Here is a 24,193-nt window from a genome sequence, read left to right as displayed (position 1 = left end):
AAAAGGTTACTCTGTCTAAGATCTCTACTTGAACATTTATTTCAAATGGTTTTTCCAAGAAAGTAACCAGAAAAAACATATTGGGAAATTGCACTTTCTTTGTTTCAAAACAGGTCCAGCTTCTTTGAGTCAATTTGTATCAAGTTAATTAGTATAAAAAAAATTCTACCTCTTACATGTATATTTTTTTATGAAAATCAATTTTCCAACTACTGTGCAGCACATAGATTCTTCTTTGACAGTGTGATCTAACCTAAAGCAGCCTTCTAACCAGTGTTTTGAATATGGGTCTGGGGGCGGGGGGGTGTTTGACAGTGGCATCACTATCTTTCCATTCTTCTTATGATGGTATTTTTAATAAAATAGCTTGTAACTTGACTGTTGGTGCCAATGAATAATGCTGATTCTCATAAATAATTTTTCATTAGCCCAAATGAGGTATTGTGAATAAACATGTAGGAAAGATATAATGACATCTTATGCATAAACAGTGTAAGCTTCATATCTCTTTTGCAAATTAATGTGTGTAGGTATGTTGGCGCGACTGTTTTTAGTATAGTGAATGCATATTTTACAAGCTACAAAGAATGGCAAATCTGGCATATTAAATGTCAAACATTCAGGCTGACATTTATAGTGACTTTTAGCATGTTAAGAGATTTCTATTATGTACTCAAGAATTAGTTATTTTGCTGTAGTGTTTCAACAGAGCATTTACAGTCAAATGCACCAAGCTGACAGATTACTTGTATTTTTTATTATATCTGTGAGGTACTCATAAGGCTTTTTGAACAATATTTTTAATCAGAAATATTATATCCCCAAGAATTTAAGTACCTGGGAAAATATTTTTTCTTGCATTTGTAACAGACTTTTTCCTACTAAATCAGTGAATTGGGTAGCAAAAAGAGTGTAGTTCATCATTGGCCAAGAAAATATTTTCCCTGGCCATGATTTGTTTATGTGGTAAATGAAATGGTGCTTATTCTGATGGAAAAGAACAAAAGTTAACTGGGAAAAAAGTTTTGGTCCTCAAATAACACATCGTCTAATGCTGTTTTAGCATTTATGCTATTTTTATTGTCATTATAAATGGAGTTTAGTGGTAATAGTCAACCACGTTTATTAAGGATATTTTTTTAATGTGTGAGAGAATTCTCTAAACTAAAGCTAAAGGCCACTCTTAGCAATGATGCGTTATCAAATCAGGTCCTAGGAGGATTAATTTTAAAAAATAAAAAATGAGGCCGCAATGGCATGAAAAAGACTTATGTCCATAGATTGTACTTTTTTAATGTGTCATATTTTGAGCCATCGTACTCTACATTTAATTAGAAATAGCTCTGGAGCAAATCCAGAGAGATAAATAACCAGGAATATACTTTGCCCTTTCTGTACTTGCCCACCCCAAATTTCATATCACTGAATTTGAGTATTGAATATTACTATCATTATATACGCAAAAATATGAAATCACAGCTACCAGTTCTTTAGGAGGGGTTGGCTTTCATAAGCACTGAATTCTTCCACAGAACCTAGAATGTTGTGATGTGTTGGTGTATTAGTATATGTGCAGATCCGAGCAGTGTGGCCCTTTGCAATTGACAGGTGTAAATTTTGTCAGTGTGCAGATTTTCTACGTGCCATACCAAGATGTTGTGGGCATGGCACTGGGTTATTATAGTTTGTCATACAGTCAGTCAGTCATATGTTTAGACTGGATTTGGCACTTTTAGCTACCTGTCGAATCCTTCTCAACGATCTGGGACAGTCATATTTTGTTGTTTAATAATATTAAAGGTATTGTTGCAGGATATAAGCTGTCCAAGTAAGGCTGCCTTTTGCAATTGACTAGTGGTGAGTTTGTCAGTGCAGATGGTCTTTAATTGGTGCTCCAGTTGTTTTGGGATTGCACCCAAGGCGCCTAATACTGTGGGTACTGCCTTTGCTTTTTTCTGTCATAGCCACTCTACTTCTATTTGTGGATCTTTGTATTTTGTGATCTTCTCCAGTAGTTTCTCTTCTGTTCTGCTGTCTCCAGGTACTGCCACATTTACTATCCAGACTTTTTTGTCTTTCTTATTGACAGTTATTACTGTGTGTTATTATTGGCAGTTATTATTAGGTTTTATCCTGCCTTTTAATACATAATTCAAGGTGGCGAACATACCTAATACTCCTTCCTCTACCTATTTTGCCCTAACAACAATGCTTTGAGAGGAGTTGGGCTGAGAGAGAGTGACTAGCCCAAAGGCACCCAGCCTGCTTTCATACTTAAAGGAGCCCTAGAACTCAGTCTCCTAGTTTCTAGGCCACTACTTTCACCACTACATATTTTTTGTTATGTTGAGGAAGTCCTATGGAAGGAGACAAGTAAAGCTTTCCTGATTTGTTAGTTGTCCTATATTGGGAGAATATAGGAGAGCAGCTGCAAATGCTAGTCAAAACGGTGTTATGTAGAATTCTCTCTCTCGCTGTCTTGATGTGATATGTCTTCCATTTCAAGTAATTATAGCACTAGCATCTTAATTCTGAAGGCACCTTTCTTTCCTTCAGCATTATGCTGAAAGTAAAATTTTCATGGAATGCATGAAATAGTCTTTACTCAAAACTTCAGTAGAGCCCAGAAGCAAGGCTAAGGAAAGGCTCGTGTAGGTTCTTGAAGGTGACATTTGTGAAAACATGTACAGGTGGATGGGAGATACAACAATATATATTGTGTATATTTCGTTGGATCTCTCAACAAGTTTTCACAGATGGTAGATGCTGTTACTGTTAGCAATAGAGGTAATCCTTGACTTATGATCACAATTGACCCCAACATTTCTGTTGCTAAGCAAGGCAGTTATTAATGTCATGCCCCATTTTACAGCCTTTTTGCCACAGTTATACGTGCAGATCTGGCTTCCTTCATTGACTTTCTTTGTCAGAAGCTGGCTGGGAAGTTTGCAAATGGTGATCACATGATCCCTGGACAGCGTAGCAGTCATAAATAGATGCCAGTTGACAAGGGCCTGAATTTTGATCATGTGACCATGACCATGGGGATGCCTCAATGATTGTAAGTATGAGAACCGGACATAAGTCACTTTTTTCAGTGCCATTGTAACTTCAAAGGTCACTAAAAGAAGTGTTGTAAGCCGAGGACTACGTGAACTCATTTGTTGTTCCAGCTGAGAAGAATGCACTGTCTGGATTAAGTCATAAAACACACAATATGAACATAGGTTATGTAGTTTATTATCATAGAATAAAGTATTTGTGTAACTTCTCCCAGAAAGAGTGCCCACTTTGTTTCAAATGCTTATTCTGTGCATAGAGAAGTCCAGCAATAAGATCTAACTATATCCCCCACTACGTGTCCATTTTACCCCATCACTTCTCATTCTGGTAACAAAAGTGGAAGAGTTTCTGGCATGTGTTCCAGAGTCTCAGCATCTGTGAGTGACCACTGCCAATCAGTTCTCCATGCCTTTTTTAAATTACGGTAACTGGGATCGTAACCTTTTCCTCGGCAATCATCTGTCCCTTGAATATAAATATTTAATTTACAAATATTTTAATATTTTATAAATCATGTATTGTAATTTATATACTATTATGTTGATATCAATATTTAATTTAGTTTAAACACAAATTCAGATAAAAATGAAGAAAACTAAGAAAAGATTAAATACTGTAAAAAGCACATTGATTGATTGATCGTTCATTCATTCAGGCTCAACATGTTTATTTGGCCACAACAGGTATTTGCTTTGCCATATACTATGTTTAGATACCACACTTATGTAGAAATGGGACTTGAAGCACAATTGACTTCTGTCTTTTTCCTCAGTTTTAATATAGCATCAAACATTACAGTAGAAACTGGGGGGGGGGATGTAAACCACACTTGCTTCTTTTGAAGCTGCTTTGTGATAACATTGAACCAGTTCCAGGTAGTCTATTGATATCAGATTGCTGATTGGTAGGATGTGAATTTTCAGGCTGATATTTTCCATAAGTTCTGAAACCGGTGATAGGTTTTAACATTCAGCCTTTTCCAGTTTCCAGTTGAATGTACATGGGGGGAGGAAGTGGGATTGTGACAAGTTTCATTGCTGACTTACACAGCTTTATTTGAAAATCAGATAAATTTCTAGGTATATTTGTACATGAGCCCTGATTAATGTTTATCTACTTGTCTACAAGCGAACAGCTGAGGTAAATGAGCACTAATGACTCCCTGGTTCAACCCGGAGCTACATAGATTCCCTTCTATTGGATGTTTCTATTTTTCAATAAAAACCTCTAGGCTTCTCCCATGTCAGTGGAAATCTCCGGAACAGTTTCAGTTCTGACCTTCAAATTAATGAAGCTAATATTACCACCAAAACTCACTTTTTAACCACCTTAGGTTATTTGACCAGTATAATCTGTACAGGCAGTCCTCAACTTACGACCATTTGTTTAGCGACTGTTCAAAGTTACAACGTGACTTACCACTGTTTTTCTGTAAACAAACAAGTGTAAACAACTGTTTACACTTACGGCTTTTGCAACAACCCCATGGTCACGTGATCAAAATTCGGTCACTTGGCATCTGGCATGAATTTATGACGGTTGCAGTGTTCCTGGGGCACGTGATAACCTTTTGTGATCTTCTGTGATCTTTTGTGATCTTCTGACAAGCAAAGCCAATGGGGAAGCTAAGTTCACTTAACAAGCCTGTTACTAACTTAATAATTGCATTGGGTCACTTAAGAACTGTGGCAAGAAAAGTCATATAATGGGACAAAGTTCACTTATCAACTGTCTTACTTAGTAATGGAAATTTTGGGCTCAATTGTGGGGTCGCAAGTCGAGGTCTTATCTGTAGCGTTATATTGTTCTTCACACTTTCTATGGGATAACTCTGCATCAATCGGTAACATTTTGAAGCCAGCAGCACCTTTGCTGTTTTTTGAAAACATGTACAAAATGGCTGATAGGTGGGATCAAACCTATTCATAACAATGGCTGCCATCTTGAGCCTGGTAGCCCAGAGTGATCCTTTTTTTTCCCCTACCCTGTCCCTTTGCCTGAGGTTTTTTCCCTCTTCCTGCCTACTTTTGACACTTTTCTAGGCATACCTCCAAACAAAGAACAGAACTAAAATTACTCCCCATTTCTACTTTCTAAGAATGCTTACAGGGTTGATGTGATGCTTAGAAGCATCATAAATAAAGATGACCCTGTCATCTGGTGGTTTGCTGTGCAGCCGGCCTGTTTAGAATCTTTCCATTAGATTGGTCAGAACTCCCTATGGGTAGTAGAGGAATGAGTCTATGTATTTAGAGCTAACAGGCTGCCTATCTGGTTGCAGGTTTGTTTCTGGGTTCAATTCAAGGTCCTTTAAAACCCTTCATTGCTTGGGACCAGGCTTTCTGAGGGACTTCCTCACCCCTCATTAGCCCTGGCTCTAGGCATGCTTTGGGTACCATCAGCTAAGGATCTGCATTTGATGGGCCCCAGGAGACATAAGGTGGGCATCATCTGCCATGATGCCCACTTTATAAAACATCCTTCCCTTCCCAAAATTAAATTATCTCCATCCCTTTTGACGTTTTGACATTTCAGAAGACCCTCAAGAACTAGCCATGTCATTAAGCTCCCAGGGAACCAGAGATTTGCTTAGATGGCCCCATTGTTGAGGTAATCATTTTTAATCCTCTTTTCACCTAGGAGTTTCTCTATTTGTTTTTTCATATTGTTTATTTCTTAATGTAATTTTTAATATTTTGTTAATATCTGGTTTTTATCCAACTTTGCGCTCTCCAGAGTCACTTTTGAAGAGATGGGAAGCTATACAAATTTGATAAATAAATAAATAAATAAATAAATAAATAAATAAATAAATAAATAAATATGCAATTTCTTGTGATATGTTGAAGCTATGACGAAAGCACAGAAGTAGTAACCAGGTAATAGATTGTTATAGTGTTTCTGTAATGTTGAGCATAGAGATTATAGTGTGTATAAATTATGGTTGACTTATTTTGTGTCCAGGGAATATGAAAGATGCAGAGATTATGTTGCCTAGCGAAAGCACAACCATCTAATCCCACTTGCAGTTAAATACCTTCCAAGAATATTTCTTTGGTATTTTTGTGAGTCTCTGCATCCATGCTTTTATATTTTAATATCTCCACTATTACCAAGAGGTATGCAGAACTACTGGGTGCCAAACACTGCCAAATTAAAGTGAATAATACTTATTTCTAAACTCTATCATGAAATAAATCTTGTTCTAAATATCATTCAGTGAAATGACATTCCAAAATAGCTTCTTAAAAAACTGTCAAGGTGATTAATATTATGTGTGCAATGCAAGTAGATAGCAGACTCCTTGTTGCACAGTGGAAAAGATATTTTCTAGTTGCTTTCATTGAGATATTGGTAACATCTTATCTAATAACTGAAAATTCTAGTATGACAGAATGGATTTATGAGGACTAATATCTTGGAAAATATCATGAGGTAAGGCACTGCATAACTGGGTGTAAGAACCAGGGTAAAGAATTAAAAGATTGCACCCAAACTTTGCAACTCAAAATCAGTAAAGAAGTAGCTATGCTGGTTGGTTTTGGGGAGGAGGGGTGTTGGCAAAAAAACACTACAACAACAGAAATCCAAGAATTTTATGGCAGCTTTCTTTTCACGTACGTGTTCTTGAATCACAAGCCGCTTTGGAAACTGTTCCCTAGAGAGGAACGTTTTCTATATAGATATTTGCAACTGGAGGAAAAATAAAAGCATTTTAGTCATAGGAAAGAAACACAAGTACATTATTTCCCTGGTGGTTGTTTAAAAGAGACTTAAAAGATATTCCATACAGTATGCTTTAATACAAAAGGCCCCGCATTTAATTTCTGGGATTTTCTTTTTAAAAGGAGGTTAAGCAGCCAGGTTGATTGCTGATGGGCTAGGGAGAGTGTCTGAGTGGCCTGTGAGATGTTGGGGAGCCTAGGGGATTACTGCTGTTTGGAGTACGGTCTGTCCGTGGCCTGCATGAGTGAGATGAGCCGGGGTGGTGGTGGCTGCTGCCGGGGGTGGGAGTGTGCCAGCAACTTTCAAGATGACTTGTGATCTTCTCTGCCGGCTTCCTTATTGACTTTGCTTGGGGAAAGTTGGGAGGGAAGTCCACAAAGAGTGGTTGTGTGACTGCACGACAATATAGCCTTATTAAAGTATGAACCAGTTGCCAAGCACTCAGATTGTGATCAGGTGACTGCAGGGGTGTATGTGTGTGTGATGGCCAGAACTATGAGGACTGATTATAAGTCTCCTTTTTCAGCACCCTTATATCTTCAAAAAAAATCGCTGAACACATGGTCAGTAAGCAAGAACTATCTGTAATGAGTATTATTAGTTGCTGTGTTCCTGAAATGATATAACGGTTCAAAACTAACCTTGTTGTGAAGATAGATTTTGGTGGGTCCGTCCATTTTTGCCTGCATTATTAGCCCTCTAACAAAACAGTTGCATTTGGATGCATAAACCTATATAATATTGGGGTTGTGTAAAAAAACACCAGTGTATTCAAATGTTTTGAGCTGTCTTTAAAATGGATGGCTTTTGCAAGAAGGATAATTTTACTTATTTATTTGTAACAGGTTTATGCTCAAAAACACACTGTCCCACACTGCAGAAGCCCTGGATGCTAAAGGAATTGGAGATACATCTTTGCTTTTTGAGATGCCTTTTCAAGAACAGAAACGTGAAACTGCAAATATCATCAATACCAACAATTTAGACCAAACACCTGGACACCAAAAAGTAGAGTCTGGATTTTGTTGCTCCTGGCCAGAGAAACAGCATCTTTGTCAAGGAGAAGAGAGCGAACGTGCCACTCCTCTTGATCACAGTGTGGGCAGCTTGAAACATCAGCAGAGGCCTTTGCACATTGTTTGGCCTCACAGATGGTGAGTGTAACATTCTCACTGAAATATTACGTCTAATAGAATTTGAATTTGGAAAACAGTGCTATTTTGGTCTGGTGATAAAGATTTTAGAATTTTGTTTTATTTTCTTTTAATATTCATACTAATAGAAGAGAATATCCATAGGTCAGGGCTGAACTGTGGAGTCCTTGGTCTCTCCGAGATGGATTGTTTGCTTGCAGGCATTTCTTTATCCGACTAGGAAAGATCATCAGTGCTACTGAGTGTGGGGTTTATTCCCTGTTATTTAGCTTTCCTTACCAGTGTTAGTGGGGATTTGTTTCTCTCCTTTGTAGTTCCTTGAGTAAGGTATGGTTTTGTGCTTGTTTTTCTGGAGTTAATCATTGCTTATCTAGACTCATAGAGATAAATTACATTTACACATCATTTATTTATTTATTTAATACTATTTCTATACCGCCCTTCTCCCGAAGGACTCAGGGCGGTGAACAGGGCAAGAATAAAAATACAAATTACAAAAGTTAAAACAAGATTAAATAAATGCCCACATACTAAAATACATCATTAAAACCTAATAAAAAACAGTAGCAACCCCCCCCCCCCAATCCCCTCATCAGGCCAGGCCAGCTTGTTCAAAAAAGTATGTTTTTAGCTCGCGGCGAAAAGAGCGAAGGTCGGGCGCCGTCCGGAGCTCAACCGGTAGCTGGTTCCATAGCTCCGGGGCGCCCACAGAGAAGGATCTCCCCCTGGGGGCCACCAATCGACATTCTCTGACCGGTGGCACCCTGAGGAGGCCCTCTCTGTGGGAACGCACAGGGCGGAGGGAATCATACATCATACATCATACAAAAGAGACCATCAAAAAACTAAGAAGGAAACAAAAAGAACACATCCTCTTCAGCAACCAACAGCTATAGGAGCAGACAAACAAATCAAATCAGACAATCAATCGAATAATCCATAGCCTGATCAAGGAACTACAAGGAGAAAACCATACCCCCACCGACACTAGCAAGCTACTCTATTTAACAGAAAGCAAACCCCACACACCATAGCACTGATGACATTATCTAGATGGCAATAAAATGTCTGCAAACAACCAAGCTCAGAGAGCACCAAGGTCTCCAGAATTCAGTAGTTGGTTAGAGAGCGAAGTTTGAAAATCACTGTTGTTTAAAAAAAACAAAAAAAAAACAGAGGGAAGGAACTGAGCATCCATATGTGGACAAGAAACATGGAATGACACTAAAAATATGAAAACTGCTGAAAATCCTACTTGAAAGCAGCTCTGTCCACTAATAATGTTTAATATGCAGTGCTATTTAAAAAAAAACTTAATTATCCTAATGTGACTGACTAGGTGTTAATATTCAAGACCATACTATGCTATTTGCATATTTGGTTTAAAATCTATATTTCTTGCAATTTCTTCTTTTTTTTTTTTTTAGAAATCAGCATATGCTTATATGTAGGCTTAGAGGGAATGGAATAGGCTCTAAGAAAGCTGCTGCTTTTCAAGCTGTTGACCTGATCGCCAAATCTTTTCTAAACTGAAGTAAATCTACCCTCCCACGTAATCACTACAAATATATAAACTTTAGCTTGACTCCTATCATAAATTAGGATTTAATGAGGTAAAATGTCCCGATAATCTTCCGGTATTGGGCACAAACATTTTAATCTAGTATTTTTTTTCCCCCTCACAGTTCGCTTAATCTGCATGTGGCCTGATTAGAGTTCACTTCATCCACAGATTATACTGTGTTTATTTTTGAGATGCTGGGTCGATCAGTAGGTCAGATTTTTCTGAGAGCAATGGTTTGCAGGTGAAGCCATAAGAGCACCACACCGACCAGGCAAATCGCCTTTGTGGAGGATTTGACTTCCAACACATTAAAACTCCAGAAGCTCTCCCAGATGATCTGCAGCATCTGGTACCTAAAGGGATTTTCATTTTTGACTCCAAATGTCTGAACATAACAATTTAGGGATTGGAAGTCGATGTGGAATCCGTCTTTGGATTTGTTTAATCAACTTCACACTTCTCACATGATGTTTCTCGGGGAGCTACATTTATTTTTAGTCAAATTTAATTGCCATCAGCTCAAAAAAAAATTGCTGTGTTCTCATAGGCTGTTTTACAACGTGGTATGCTTGTGACATGTATTGATTGCCATTCCATTAGTGATTGGGAACTTGAAGTTCATAAATCTAATACCAGGGGCTGCTAGTTGGTTGAATTTTTTCTTGTGACAAACAGCTATATTAAGATACATGCTGAAACTTTTATAGATTGTGAGGTTTTCTTTAAAATACAGATCTTTTTGGGGGGGATTGTTTCCCCCCCCTAGGTATTATTAAAAATAAATAAATTGCAGGGTAAGTGAAAAGGAAAACATACCCCCTAATTACTATGCCTATTGCATAAAGGAGCACAAAGCTAAATTAATGAAATGAGCAATATTCAGTGAAATAATTCCTTCTCTTTCTGTGTATTTTTAGGTCCTTGTTTTGTTTTAATTTAATTTTGTTGCCTAAAGTTAGTTGCTTAAAGAGATGCAGGCGTCTGTTTGCGTGCATCCTTATTGTTTGAGCTAAATTATTTTTAATTTGGAGAAGAGGAGAAGCCACATCAGCAAGATCAAATGCCAAAATATAAAAGTAACACATTCACCCTTACGGGTAATATAGTAGAACATTGGAAACTTGGAGGTTGCCAGACACACAGCTAACATTAGGGCTAATTTTGAAAATCTAGCGTGCAGTCAATTTTACTGATGCCTGGGGACATACAAGGTAGAAGCTGACAAGAGAACTAATTTTGTTTGGGTTATTTACTGCTATGCATCATCCAGGGTTCCCGCCTGACACACGGCTATATGAAGGGGAATATTATCACATACTAAAAATTTATGTTGACATTCGATATTTGTTCAATATGTCAGCAGTATTACTTTCATAATCAAAAGAGTGAGGAGAAAAGAGAGGGGGGAAAGGCACTTTATGCTCATATAGATATATCTTTTTAATAACCGTCTATAAGGTTAATATAGTTTACCTTTGAGAGTATACAATGAAAACAAGCAGGGTGAGCCGGGAAAATGACAGAAAGCATCAACCGGGGCTGTTTGTTTGCCATTACCTAAGCGAGCCATGTCAGCTCTCTGGCCCGCGTCTGATAGCTATTTGTTGTACAGAGAGCACAGCATAAAAAAAGGGAGGAAAAAAAATCAAACTCTTAATACTATTGTGTGCCCATAACCATCTGTCACTGCTAGCCTGGAGATGAGAGGAAGATTACGAGGAATAAACACTGAGCGGCTGAGCATTGGTAAAGCCTTCAGGCAAAAAACTCTTGTGGGGACATCAAAGACATTCTAATTCCGAGGCAGTCAAGGATTACAGTGTGTAACCTGTGCTGACAACAGATAAATGACTGGCAATATTGTGCCAGAGCTGTTGGGTCCTGCGTGGAGTCCTGATGGTGATGGTGATGATGATGATGTTATCTTGCGGAATGGACTCTGCTGGGATAATTTTATGATAAAACACTTTTTTTTTTCAAATGCCACTGGGTCTAGGCAGACATTGACTAGCTACGGGGGTAGCAATCAGTTTCCTCAAAATTTACTGTTCTAAGCCCATTAGAGTTCCAGCGCAGCCAGGCTTTGCGATGAAAATCCAAAACGCCAGTATTTCCATGTCAGAAAAGAAGCATGTATGCAAATGGTTGGAGGGCTTCGATTCTCAGCATTTAGTGTTGGGATATTCCAGCAAAATGATTTATGTAAATATGCTCATAAAAATGCAATTACCCCTTCCCTCCCTCCCTCCCTCCCTCTCTCTCTCTCTCTCTTTAAAAATGATAAATATGAAATAGTAAATTAAAATTTTGTTAGTTCAAGCCATTAGTCATGAGAAAATAATGCCAGTGGAGAACCTGCATTGCACAGGTAAATACAATAGGCTATGCTATTGGAATGAGATGCACAAACAAACACACACACACACACACACACACACACACACACATCATTCACCGCATTAGCAGCTAACAATTTTCTGCGCCTTATCCAGGCATTAGCAGATTGAAATATTCCCTTCTGAGGCCCTGGAATGATCTCATTAAACAAACACCAGGTTTTGGTAATTGATGTAATAAGGAGGATGTGGAGGAGCTGGGTAAAAGTATTGTCAAAGTATGCTGCTACTCTTTCAAGATTCTAGACTTTCTCACTGCAGCCATTTCTCTGCACAAGAATACCAGTATGACTTGAAAACTGAAAAGCGAGTAATATATAGAATATATAGAATAGTGAATATATATATATATATATATATATATATATATATATATATATATATATATATATATATATATATATATATATATATATATATATATATATATATATATATATTTTCAGTATTCTGAGCTTTCAACTCACCTATGTCTTTTCTCTCTTACAATAAAACAATACCTCATTGTGATGTTCCGCACCAGAATCTCCAAATGTTTCTCGCCTTATTTTGTTGGAAATGAATGTCCTGATCCTTTGGCCTCTTGTGCCAGCAAGAGTCTGTGGAGAATCAAAAGCTTTTTTTCATCTGCCAGAGCAACGCTGTGACTTGTGGCTTTGCTTCACTGTTGAGACCAAGCCAAGCCAGCCCAAGCTATTTTGGCTGTTTGAGGTGAAGAACAAGACATTGCTTCCCCATTCTACATGCAGATGTCATTTAGGCTGCAACTGAATTGTGCTTCAACATTTGCATCCAGGCAATATTTGTAGTTGCATCTTGGTAGAGAGATGCAATTCAGGCTGCAAAATAACCAGAACTTTCCTTCAGTTTTGCACCATTCTCCATCCTTTAGCTTTTACTACATAAAAGAGCTACCCTCATTCAATGCTACATCACTTAGTAGGTCTTAGCCAAAGGCAAGCTGAAGTACAACAGTAGTTAGCTGTGATACAACATCAGCTAGGTTTCTGACTATACAATTGAATATAACAGATTCCTTCCTGCTCCTGTTGCAGTTACTCAAACAGAGACCCACTTTCAGAATTCGCAGATGTATGCCTTGGGAATTCTAGGAGTTGTAAGTCCTCTTGATCTATGATCCAATTTCAGTTATGCTTATGCAACGCTAATACCTTGACATGCCAACCCTTACGCTATTGGTAAAAGGAATGAATGAATCTGTCAATTCCAGTTTCTTTTTATTTCTCCAGTTGAAATTTATGTTGTCATGATTCTGCATAACTTTGACAATGTGTTAAAGAGAGGCTTGCACAAAAATTCATAGGTATTTTTCCTGATCTATACATAGTCGGAGCCATGTTTGCAAGCAATTTTCACAAATGTATTACATTTTTATTATTTTCATATTTCATATGCATTTGTATTTATTCATTTTACACTGCACTGCAAAATGCAGTGAAATGCAAATCTTTAAATTGAATTTCAGTTCAGCTATTGAGTTGTATCTGCAGAATTAGGATGCATTAATTTCTCCATATGATTTCTTAAATATTTTTTTAAAAAAAATCCTTCAAGTTTACATTCTGTATTATAGGGTGATATTTTCTTTCTGAAAACAAAGTTTGGTATACAACATACTATACATTGCAGCTGATCACATGGGTGGTAAAATGTTACAAAATAAATAATAGACTGTATATAGTTATCGTGTGTGTTTGTGTGTGTATACATAACTTTCTTCTGTTTAAAAAATATTATCAGAACAAGAACCCCAAATCTGTTTACACAGTTTTATAGATGGCATCTAAGGATGAAAGTTAATGAATTCTTCAAAACTACCAAAAATCTCATAAGTAACTCAAGGCAGACATTTTTCTTGTATCAGAATCTAAGTCTTTTACTCTTGGATGTCAGTAATACTTTACGCATACATGTTCACATAACTCAGGAAAAAAAAGCTGTACTTTTATTTTTAACAATTGTCAAGAAACAGAACTTGACAATAGTACATTGAGACTTATATAGATATCCTGTGGGCATGAAAGGGAGGCAGGTTAAATCACAGTAGAGAAATATGTGTATGATGATGAAATATATAGAACTTTGTCCTATTAGAGCAATATTCCAACATCATAAATTAATTGAAATTAGGATTACGGGCAAAAACCTAATATGTTTATAGAAAAGAGTCAAATGAAAGTACAGGCTTCCTAGGTAACAGAGTAAAGGATAATAAACAATATCTTAACTTACTTGAGATAATGATTTTCTTTTTGTCAGATCATGTTAGAAAATTTTTAAGATGTCACAAGCAAGTTGAAGTGCAGTGCATTATAGAGAAGTCTTTTTGGTATTTTGTTGCTAGGATTAAGTTTGACACATATATCCAAATAGTTTTTAGACAATCCTGTTTGAGAAGATAAACTACTAAACAATCATCTTCTTTCACCATCTTATTCAAATCCCAAATCTTTGTATTTAATTTGCAGGGTGTGATTTGCCAAAATAAAAAAAAGACTTCCATAATGGTAGATGAAAAGTCAGAATTAATCTATTCACTTTTGTAGTTATTACAATCTGGTCTGGTACACTGATAGGTAGCTATGTGGATAATTGGTAATAAAAACTTCATACTGATATAACAGTGTTAAGCACAATTTTCTTCTTTTAAATGGGAACTTTAAAAATAAAAGGGTGGAAGATGCTTAATTGTATATTTGCCTGGATTTTTCCCCCCTACCTCTAGATAATATTTTAAAAACAGGAATGTGTTTGTAGGAGACGTTTTCTTTGAACAGTATGTTCAGAAGATTAAGAATTATTTTGCTTCCCTTTTAGTCTCTAGTCTGGCATATCCCATATTATTGGCAAGGAGGGAGCTGAGAACTCAACATTACCAAAATGAAAACTAGTTGGGTCCTTGATAATTACTATATGCTACTATTCATAGTATTTCTCTATTTGATTTTATAATGGAAAGTCTTAATAAGAAAATGGAAACTATAGTTTGATAAAACTGGAGTTATGGAGACAAATAGGGCTTTACAAATCTGGATGTTTTAACAGAACAATTGAGTTGGCAGGAATTACAGAGAAAAAAGAAAAACAAGAAATCTAAGAAGAAACCAGCATGATTGCAGAAAGGTCTCTCTGATAAACTGAAAGACAAAAAGGACAAGTACAAAAAATGGAAAGAGGGACATATAACTAAGGCAGAATATCAGCTGATAGCCCGAATCTACAGAGATGAACTCAAGAAAGCAAAGGCTCAGAATGAACAAAGACTTGCAACAAAAGTCAAAAATAATTTTTAAAAAAGTTTCTTTCAGCATATAAATAACAAGAAAAAAGTCAAGGAAACAGTAGGTCCACTTAAGAGGACCTTGACGAATATAAATCACTGGGACCTGATGGATTACATCTCAGAATTCTGAAGAAACTGGCAGATGTTATCTCAGAACCATTGTATCATATCTTTCAAAAATCCTGGAGCACTGGGAAATTTCTGATGTGGTTGGAAAGAGCTGATGTGGTTGCCATCTTCAAAAAAAAAGGGGGGGGGGAAACAGACTCAGGAAACTACAGACCAATCAGCCTAACATCAATACCTGGGAAGATACTGGAAAAGATAATCAAGATACAGATCTGCAAACATTTAGAAACAAATAAAGTTATAACTAAAAGCCAGCATGGGTTTGTTAAAATAGATCGTACCAAACCAATCTCTCACAAAGTGACTAAATTAGTAGATCACTGAAATGCTGTGGACATAATATACTTAGACTTCAGCAAGGCATGAGACAAAGTACCCTATTTCCCCGAAAATAAGACCCATCTACAAAATAAGCTCTAGCATGACTTTTTCAGGATGCTCGTAATATAAGCCCCACCCCCAAAATAAGCCCCAGTTAAGATTGTCAGCCAGACGGATGCATTTAGTACCGTATTTCCCCCAAAATAAGACCTAATGAGAAAATAAGCCTTAATGCATTTCGGGGAAACATGGTAGACCACAACCTACATCTTGGTAAGCTCGAAAAATGTGAGATAGACAACATCACCACCAGATTTGTAACTGGCTGACAAATCGTACTCAATGTCCTTAATGGTACCTCATCTACATGGGGGGAAGTAAGCAGTGGGGTACCACAAGGTTCCGTCTTTGGCCCAGTACTCTTCAGTATCTTCATAAATGACTTAGATGAGGGAATAGGCAAAATCTGGCTCAAAAACAGTAACTGTGAGAGGGACCTTGGAGTCCTAGTGGACGATTGCTTAAATATGAGCCAGCAGTGTGTGGCAGCAGCCAAAAAAGCTAATATAATTCTTAGTTGTATAAACAGAGAAATAGAATCAAAATCATGTGAAGTATTAGTACCACTTTATAAAGCCTGAGTAAGGCCTCACCTGCAATACATCCAGTTTTGGTCATCACATTACAAAAAAAGATGGTGAGACTTTGGAAAATGTGAAAAGAAGAGCAACTAAGATGATTAAAGGCCTGGAGACTTAAACATATGAAGAACGGTTGCAAGATTTGGGTTCAGCTAGTCTAGAGAAAAGAAGGCTTAGGGGGGACATGATAGCAGTGTTCCAGTATTTGAGAGGTTGCCACAAAGAGGAGGGGGTCAGCTTATCTTCCAAAGGACCAGAAGGCAGGACAAGAAACAATGGATGGAAACTAAACAAGGAGAGAAACAACCTGGAATTAAGGAGAAACTTGTCAACAGTGAGGACAATTAACCAGTGGAACAGTTTGCTGTCAGAAGTTGTGGCTGGTTCACCACTGGAAATTTTTAAGAATAAATTAGACAGTCACTTGTCTGAAGTAGTATAGGGTCTCTGCTTGAGCAGGAGGTTGTACTAGAAGACCTCCAAGATCTCTTCCAGCTCTATTTTGATTCTGGAATGGCTGCTGCCTGGATCCAATTATCTTTCCTTGATTATGTGAATTAAGGAAAATTTAGTGGATGATGGTGGAAGAGACAGAAAGAGAGATGGCTGGAAAGGGCTGGTCAGCACTGATATATTTATCATAGCAGCACAAAAACAGCCACTAACCACCAGATCCATAGAAGCAGAAGTCTACCACACTAAACAGGGTCCAAGGTGCAGACTTTGCAGGGAGGCCTCAATGAGAGCCCAACACATAGTGCCAGGGTGTAAGATGGAGTCAGAAACAACAGACGTTGAATTGCATAACCAAGTAATTGGCACTGTGTACAGGAACATATGCACAGCATATGGATTAGAGCCTTCCAAGTCCAGATGGGAGATTCCACAGAAGATCTGGAAAATAATAAGGCTAAGATCTTGTGGCACTTCCAGATCCAGATGGACAGGCAGATATTGGCCAATCAACCAGACACTATGGTAGTAGTAGACCAGACAATAGATGCAGTGATGCCAAGTGAAATCAAAATCAGGAAGGAGTATGAGAAAATAGAGAAGTACCAGGGGCTGAAGGAGGAACTAGAGAGGATGTGGAAAGTAAAGGCCAAAATAATCCCAGTGGTGGTAGGAATATTCGGGACTTTGATTCCTACACTGGGAGAAATGGGTCTGATAGATCCGGGAAGAACATCAGAGCTCTTTGCTCAGAAGAGTGCAGTGCTAGGAACAGCTAAGTTACTGTGCAAAACCTGAAACTCCGAAGACTCTGGTAGAGGACCAAAGATTAAAGAAGACACATACCACCCTTATGGACGAGTCTGTTATTTTATTTTAGTATACTTCTTTATTTATAGTGAAAGCTAGAGGCCACATCAAAGTTTTCCATATTAGTTTCCATTGGTACATTGTTTCTTTCATTTCATCTCTGTTCATACTGCATCTACTGCAAAGGAATGAACGTATATTCTCATATAAAGAATGTATACACCTTCTATCATATCCCATTTGCATAAGGCATGGAGGGATTGTCTATTGCTGCTTTGAAAACACATCCATTTTAAAAAAAATCTAAAGCCATTGCAATTCTGGCTTTATTTATGTTTTCAAAGGAGAAGTACCAATAAACAAATACCAATTTCTTTTCTTCTGATTCATCCTAATTTTTCTTTCTGATCTTAATCACCTCTACAGCATCATGTCTTTTCCACAGCGCTTCAGGCAGTCCTTCACCATTCTGCTCCTCAGACATAGGGTGGAAGTGGTTACTAATGTGATAAGAAGTGACATTATTGCCTCTAGTGAAAGTTTTAACTTTTAATTTCAATCACTTGTGTTCTTTGGCAATTATCACCACTTGGCTTTTCCCTTTTCCAGTAATAAATACTTTTTTTGTGTGTGCTATTCTACTTTTGTGTAAAAGGGAATGAGGAATCTGCATGCTATATTCACTCTTTTACCACCAAAGATATTATCTTTAGTTCGAATGTAGGAAAGAATAAATTACCTGATTCCTTTGATCTGTCCTTCACTTAATGTGGTACTCTACACTGGTCTTAAATCTTTGTAAAGGATGTGAGAAGTAGGCATTTCTTTCATTGTCTATTGGCCTTAGTTTGCTCATAGTTGCGGAACTGTTCCTGCTGTTCCTTCACAGAAAGAAGATTTTATAATTCAAGTTGTATGTTATGAAAGGATGTTTTTAAAGAACTGGATCGGTTTGGGTGATTGCGACAACCGGGTTAGTGTAGGAAGACTTTAGATGCAATATCCCAAAGATGCTTTTTTCATGAGGCAACTGGATTTTCTTGTTTTTCTTTGCAGATGTTTTGCTTCTCATAGAAGAAGCTTCCTCAGTTCTAACTGGATGGTGGGAAATGAAAGGATTCATATTCCTTGCAGACAGCTGTTCATTTGCATTCTTTTAGCAAGTCATTAGAGCTACCTGGAGTCATTAAAGCTACCTGGAGGCTAACCTGAGTCTTCAGGGTCACCTGAGTAGTGCAAATGGGTGTGGAGCCTTCTTGGAACTGTTGAAAGGACTGTGTGGTAGACTGGAGATAGATTATGTTGTATCCCCCCCCCTTCTGTTGAGAGAGGGCTATTCAGTTTTGACATAGATGGCCTGTGAGGACAGAGGACAGAGATGACCTCTGCTTTGAAAGAGGGGTCAAAAAGGCCATTATGTCAAAATTGAACAGCTCTCTCTCAAGGGGGGGGGATACGACATAATCTATCTCCAGGCTACAACACAGTCCTTTCCCCTCCGCCCTGTGCGTTCCCACAGAGAGGGCCTCCTCAGGGTGCCTCCGGTCAGAGAATGCCGGCTGGTGGCCCCCAGGGGGAGGGCCTTCTCTGTGGGCGCCCCGGCTCTGTGGAATCAACTGCCGGTTGAGCTCCGGATGGCACCGGATCTCCACTCCTTCCGGCGCGGGTTAAAGACCCACCTATTCGAACAAGCTGGCCTGGCCTGATGGGGAGTTAATTTAGGGTTTTAAATATTTGTATATTTTATTGTTTTATCTTGGGCATTAATTTAATTCTATTTTAACTTTTGTATTTTTGTATTTTTATTATATGCCCTGTTCACCGCCCTGAGTCCTTCGGGAGAAGGGCGGTATAAAAATTTAATAAAATAAATAAATAAATAAATAATAAACAGTTCCAAGAAGACTCCACACCTATTTGCATTACTCAGGTGATCCTGAAGACACAGGTAAGCCACAGGTAAGCTTTAACGACTCACTAAAAGAATGCAAATGAACAGCTGTCTGCAAGGAATATAAATCCTTTCATTCCCCACTATCCAGTCAGAGCTGAGGAAGCTTCTTCTATGAGAAGCGAAATGTCCTCAAAGAAAAATAAGAAAGTCCAGTTGAAAAAACATCTTTGGAATAACTATGACCTGGATGACTGAGAATCTCCATAGACATTTAGATGCAATAGTTGCCTTGCACAGGAAGATGTTCTCTTCTAATCTTTCAGTTGTCAAGTACAAAATACCAGGCCCACATGGGAAGATCCAATTACGGTAAACTGATTTATTGCTAATCATGCCTATGCACAAGAATCTTCTCAACTAACAGTTAACACCTGTTTGGATTTAGATAAGGATCAACAGAATTCAAGAGGGGTTGGACTTAGTTCACTTGTGGCCACATAGGGATTCTAGGCTGATCCCTCTTTTAATTCCACCTCCAGGTTCTGCACTCCTTCTACATCAGCTCTCTTATTAATATTACAAATTTTGACCTAGTTTAGAATTGTTCAATTATCATTTTGCAGCAGTTGTATATGAACTTTCTTGGACTGCCAATGTTGTTCGGTTTCAGATCAGATGGCACAGCAGTTCCTCAGGCTTCTTTATATGTACTGGATTATAATTCCCATTATCCCAACCTTTAGGATGGGTTGGAGAGGCTACTGCTTTATGTTAGTAGAATAGTAAGTATGATTACTATTCAGTGTGTCTGGAACACCACATCTGAAGTGCTGCACCATTTCCTAATCTGTTCTTATTTGAAGAAAGTGAGGATCTTAACACTGCATTCCTTCACTTCCCCTGACCACTGTAAAAAATATATATATATTTCCCTCTTTTTACAGTGTCTTTTCTCATTAATGTAGATATATTCCTGGGATGAGAAATGATGTTTCTTCTAATTATGGTTACATATAGTTAATTTCCTTTTTAAAAGCTTGGTGTGAAAGACAGTTACTTTTATAAAGCTTAGGGGGGAAAAAGTGATATAGCTGATGTTCCTGTTGCCGTAGCAACAGATTTATTTATTAGGTCTGAAATAACATGAGTTAATATACCACATACCTGCTGATCTGCAAACTCTCCTTATTTCAGCTTCAGTTGACAATTAAGTCCTGGACAGCTACAGCCAGGGGTTAATGTTACTCATTAGGAGAACTAGGTCATTACTGGGAAATCAAGGCACTTACAGTAGCATGAACAAAATACAAAATTCAACACCTCCATGAGTGAAGGGTTTTTATGTTAATTAACCTTATTTTCCTTGCATGGAAAAAAATATTTCATATGTGCATATGACGGAGGATCAATTAATTGAAAAGTAAGTGTTTGCTACTTCCCTTCCCCTCCTGGTTGTCTTCATTTACTTTGGAAGAGTTTCATTATTTTCAGGAAAATTCTTATGTCTATATGATGAGTAAAAGAGGATATTAAAATTAAGAAGGGAATCATCATAGAAATCAGCTTTACCACAAGGGAACGAGAAAATAAAAGCCATGGAAATGAAAATAAATAAGCTTTGCTAATACCTCACCTAAGGAAAAGCATATAAGCTCAACAGAGCTTGGAGATGTTCAGGGGTATCATTCTGATTCTGTCTGTTAAGCAGTTACATATTTATCTGAGCTTCAGAAACTCTAAATTTGAATAGCTAAATATATGTGTGGGATGGTAACTATCTTGTTCTCAGAAAAACTTTCAAAAAGTTTAGCAATATAATACATTTTTATTGTGTATAGTTTTAGGAGATATTGCATATACTGTATATGCCATATGTGTCATGGTTCTGACAGATGGAACTCTTCAAAAGAACTTCGAGGCATTGTTTAACTTAAAGGATCTTTTATTCGAGTAGCATAATATCGGCACCACATAATCAAAGCCAAAAACTGAATTCCCCTCCCCTGGGCACATAGTATCAAAGCACAATTCCCTCCTCCAATTAACAGTCATAAATCACATTCCCCAATTAGCTTGAAGCGCAGGATTCCTCTCCAGCCCGCCAATTCTCTATCAGCTCTGGGCTCAATAACCTTGATTCTCACGCTACGTTTAGTGTTGTTATGTCTAGCTGGACTCTCATTCACATCCCCCCCTCCCAGCATCATCTAACTCTAAAAGCGAAAGGAAAAAGATGGCTACATTTCCATCTGTTGTCAATGCAAAAACATCCGATGTTAGCAGCGTTGACAATATGTTTTATTCAGTTATCTGGCAAGGAATTCTAGCTTGAAAGTGGCAAAGTGAAACTCTGTTATGTTTACTTTCCAGCATTTTTTGTTCTGATACAGAATAATTATATTCTTTAAATTTCAAAATTTTCTGCTCAAACACTTTGGGTGTTTTCACATCATATTTTCTGAAGTCTAAATATATTATTATTATGTTTCTAGATTCCCTTTACTTTGTACAAGTCAAAGCAGTATACATAATTCCCCCATTACCTATTTTCCACACAACAACCACCCTGTGTGAACTGGCCCAAAATCAGGCAGCTTTCACACCCAAGGAAGGAGTAGAGTTCATTATTTCCAGGTTTCTAGTCCCCACCCCTATTACTGTTTTTATTCTTATTTCTGCATAAAATATTCAGAATTCTAGAAAAAACTTCTTTACTTCTGTAACAATTCAAAAAACAGATCCTAATTATTTTCTCTCTCTTCAGATATGGGTTGCTTCCTAAGGGTTTATATTGCAGGATCAATGATGAATCTGATTATACTCAGTTTCTTCTTGAATATCTTCCTTCCTTCCTTCCTTCCTTCCTTCCTTCCTTCCTTCCTTCCTTCCTTCCTTCCTTCCTTCCTCATTTTTGATATTTCCTGAAAAGCAAGTAGGATGTCTCAAATCTCATGAAATGCCTATTGTGCTCTTCCTGATGTTCTTATCAAAACTGTAATAGATATTCTCTGAAGTGTCTCTGTGTATGTGTGTGTGTCCTTATGTGTACTTCACTTTTTTCCTCATCTCCAACTCTCTCCCTCACATGTACAGGAGCAATAGCACTTAGGCTTATATGCCACTCCCTAGTGCTTTACAGCACTTTTGGGGCAGTTTATAGAGTCAGCATGTTGCCCCCAACAATCTGGGTCCTCAATGTACTGACCTTGGAAGGATTGAAGGCTGAATCGACCTTGAGCTGATCAGGATTGGGCAGAGTTAGCCTGCAATGCACTGTGCCACCGTGGTATGATTAGCCAGTTAACCAATTTTTTTTTCAAGTGTTGCAGCAGCTACGACGCCAAGAGTGGGGAGGGTGCCACTGGTGAGGATCTTCCATGTGAATGTGGCTGTTACCAGAAATGTTGACTGGATATGAACCTCTGTTCCAGAGACTAAAATTCAGGGACAAAGAACGGATTCTGCTGATGCACCACCAACTTAGCTGATCAACAACATCTTCTTCATGAGTTTGAGCTTGAGCACCTCAGTGGACTGCATGTGAAAATGTAGCACATTAAAACCATTACTAAAATCAAATCGTTAATTAGCAGAGACAGCCCATATGATAAGACTCATCAATCAGAATAAACAATTAATAAGAGTTCCTGTCTAATCTGAAAAAGTGTTTATTATCCTGAGTAAGGTAAGATGTAATATTTTAAAGCCTTGTGTTAAGAGAAACCCCAGACTTGAGATGGGGTACTCTTTCCTCAGGTTCTTCTTCCTTAATTTGTATATATTTAGTGTGAACACAATGGTGTATCTGACTCTAGTTTCCATGTTATGATGCAAATTTTGCTGGCCTCAGGAATATTCATGGGGAGATTTATTTTTATTTTTTTAAAAAAAACCTGTTTAAAGCTTTTTCCTGAATGTCCCAAGAGCGCTTTTTCTAGAGGCAACTGGGATTTCTTTGTTTTTCCTTGAAGACATTTTGCTTCTCCGAACTGAAGAAGCTTCTTGGATGAGAAATGAAATGTCTTCAAAGAAAAACAAAGAAAGTCCTGTTGCCTCTTGAAAAAGCACCTTTGGGACAACCATGACCTGGATGGCTGAGAATCTCCATAGACTCTTTCCTGAATGGAGTATAAGAATTTGACCTTTTTTCTAGTCATTTCTAAATCAGTGTAAACTAATTATTTTCCAGTCACCCTTTCCCAACATCCATATCTCTGAACTGTCTCTATTTTGAGGAAGGCTAAAATAAACCTGCAGAGAGTTGAAAATAGTATAGCACTTTTTTTATTCTGTTCAACAGAAAAGTGCATCCGTGTAGAAAAGAAGGTTTAATCTAATAAAACCAGTGACTTTTATTATCTGTGGTTCTGTTACCTGTAGTCTCACATGGTTGGTGGATACTGTTGTGATTCAGGGTCAGCCTGTGGGTTCGGCAGTTGGGTCGGACGACTCAGAGGAGGAGGGGGGTGTTGAAGAGCTTGCTGAGGGGGTTGAAGATCTTGCTGATGAGAGCCCTCAGCCAGGCCCCTACCACCTGGTCACGACGGAGACCCAGCTGTGTGAGCCTGACAGCGTGGATGAAGATGACCCACAGCTGGCCCTGTTCAAGGACGCCCGACGCAGGAGGCAGTCAATCAGGAGTAAACAGAGGAAGGCAATGGGGCACCTCGGAAGGAGGCAGAGAGAAGCCACGCCCTGAACTGTATAAAAGGGGAATGTGTGGGAGGGCTGGTTTGCT

The 24,193-nt window shown here is 38.0% G+C and overlaps 1 protein-coding gene across 1 annotated transcript in view; it reads left to right on the top strand.

Moving 5' to 3' along the window:
• Positions 1-24,193, top strand: part of GTDC1 (glycosyltransferase like domain containing 1) — a 258,670-nt gene that overhangs the window by 195,274 nt on the left and 39,203 nt on the right. The window contains exon 7 of the mRNA XM_081328161.1: positions 7,635-7,943. Coding sequence (XP_081184287.1) covers positions 7,635-7,943 — 309 coding nt within the window. The remainder of the gene's footprint in view (positions 1-7,634; positions 7,944-24,193) is intronic.

Source organism: Vipera berus (assembly GCF_964194415.1).
Source record: "Vipera berus genome assembly, chromosome: 1".
NCBI classification, from domain to species: Eukaryota; Metazoa; Chordata; class Lepidosauria; order Squamata; family Viperidae; genus Vipera; species Vipera berus.
The sequence above is the reverse complement of the archived record's forward strand: the minus strand, read 5'-3'. Positions and strand labels throughout refer to the sequence as shown.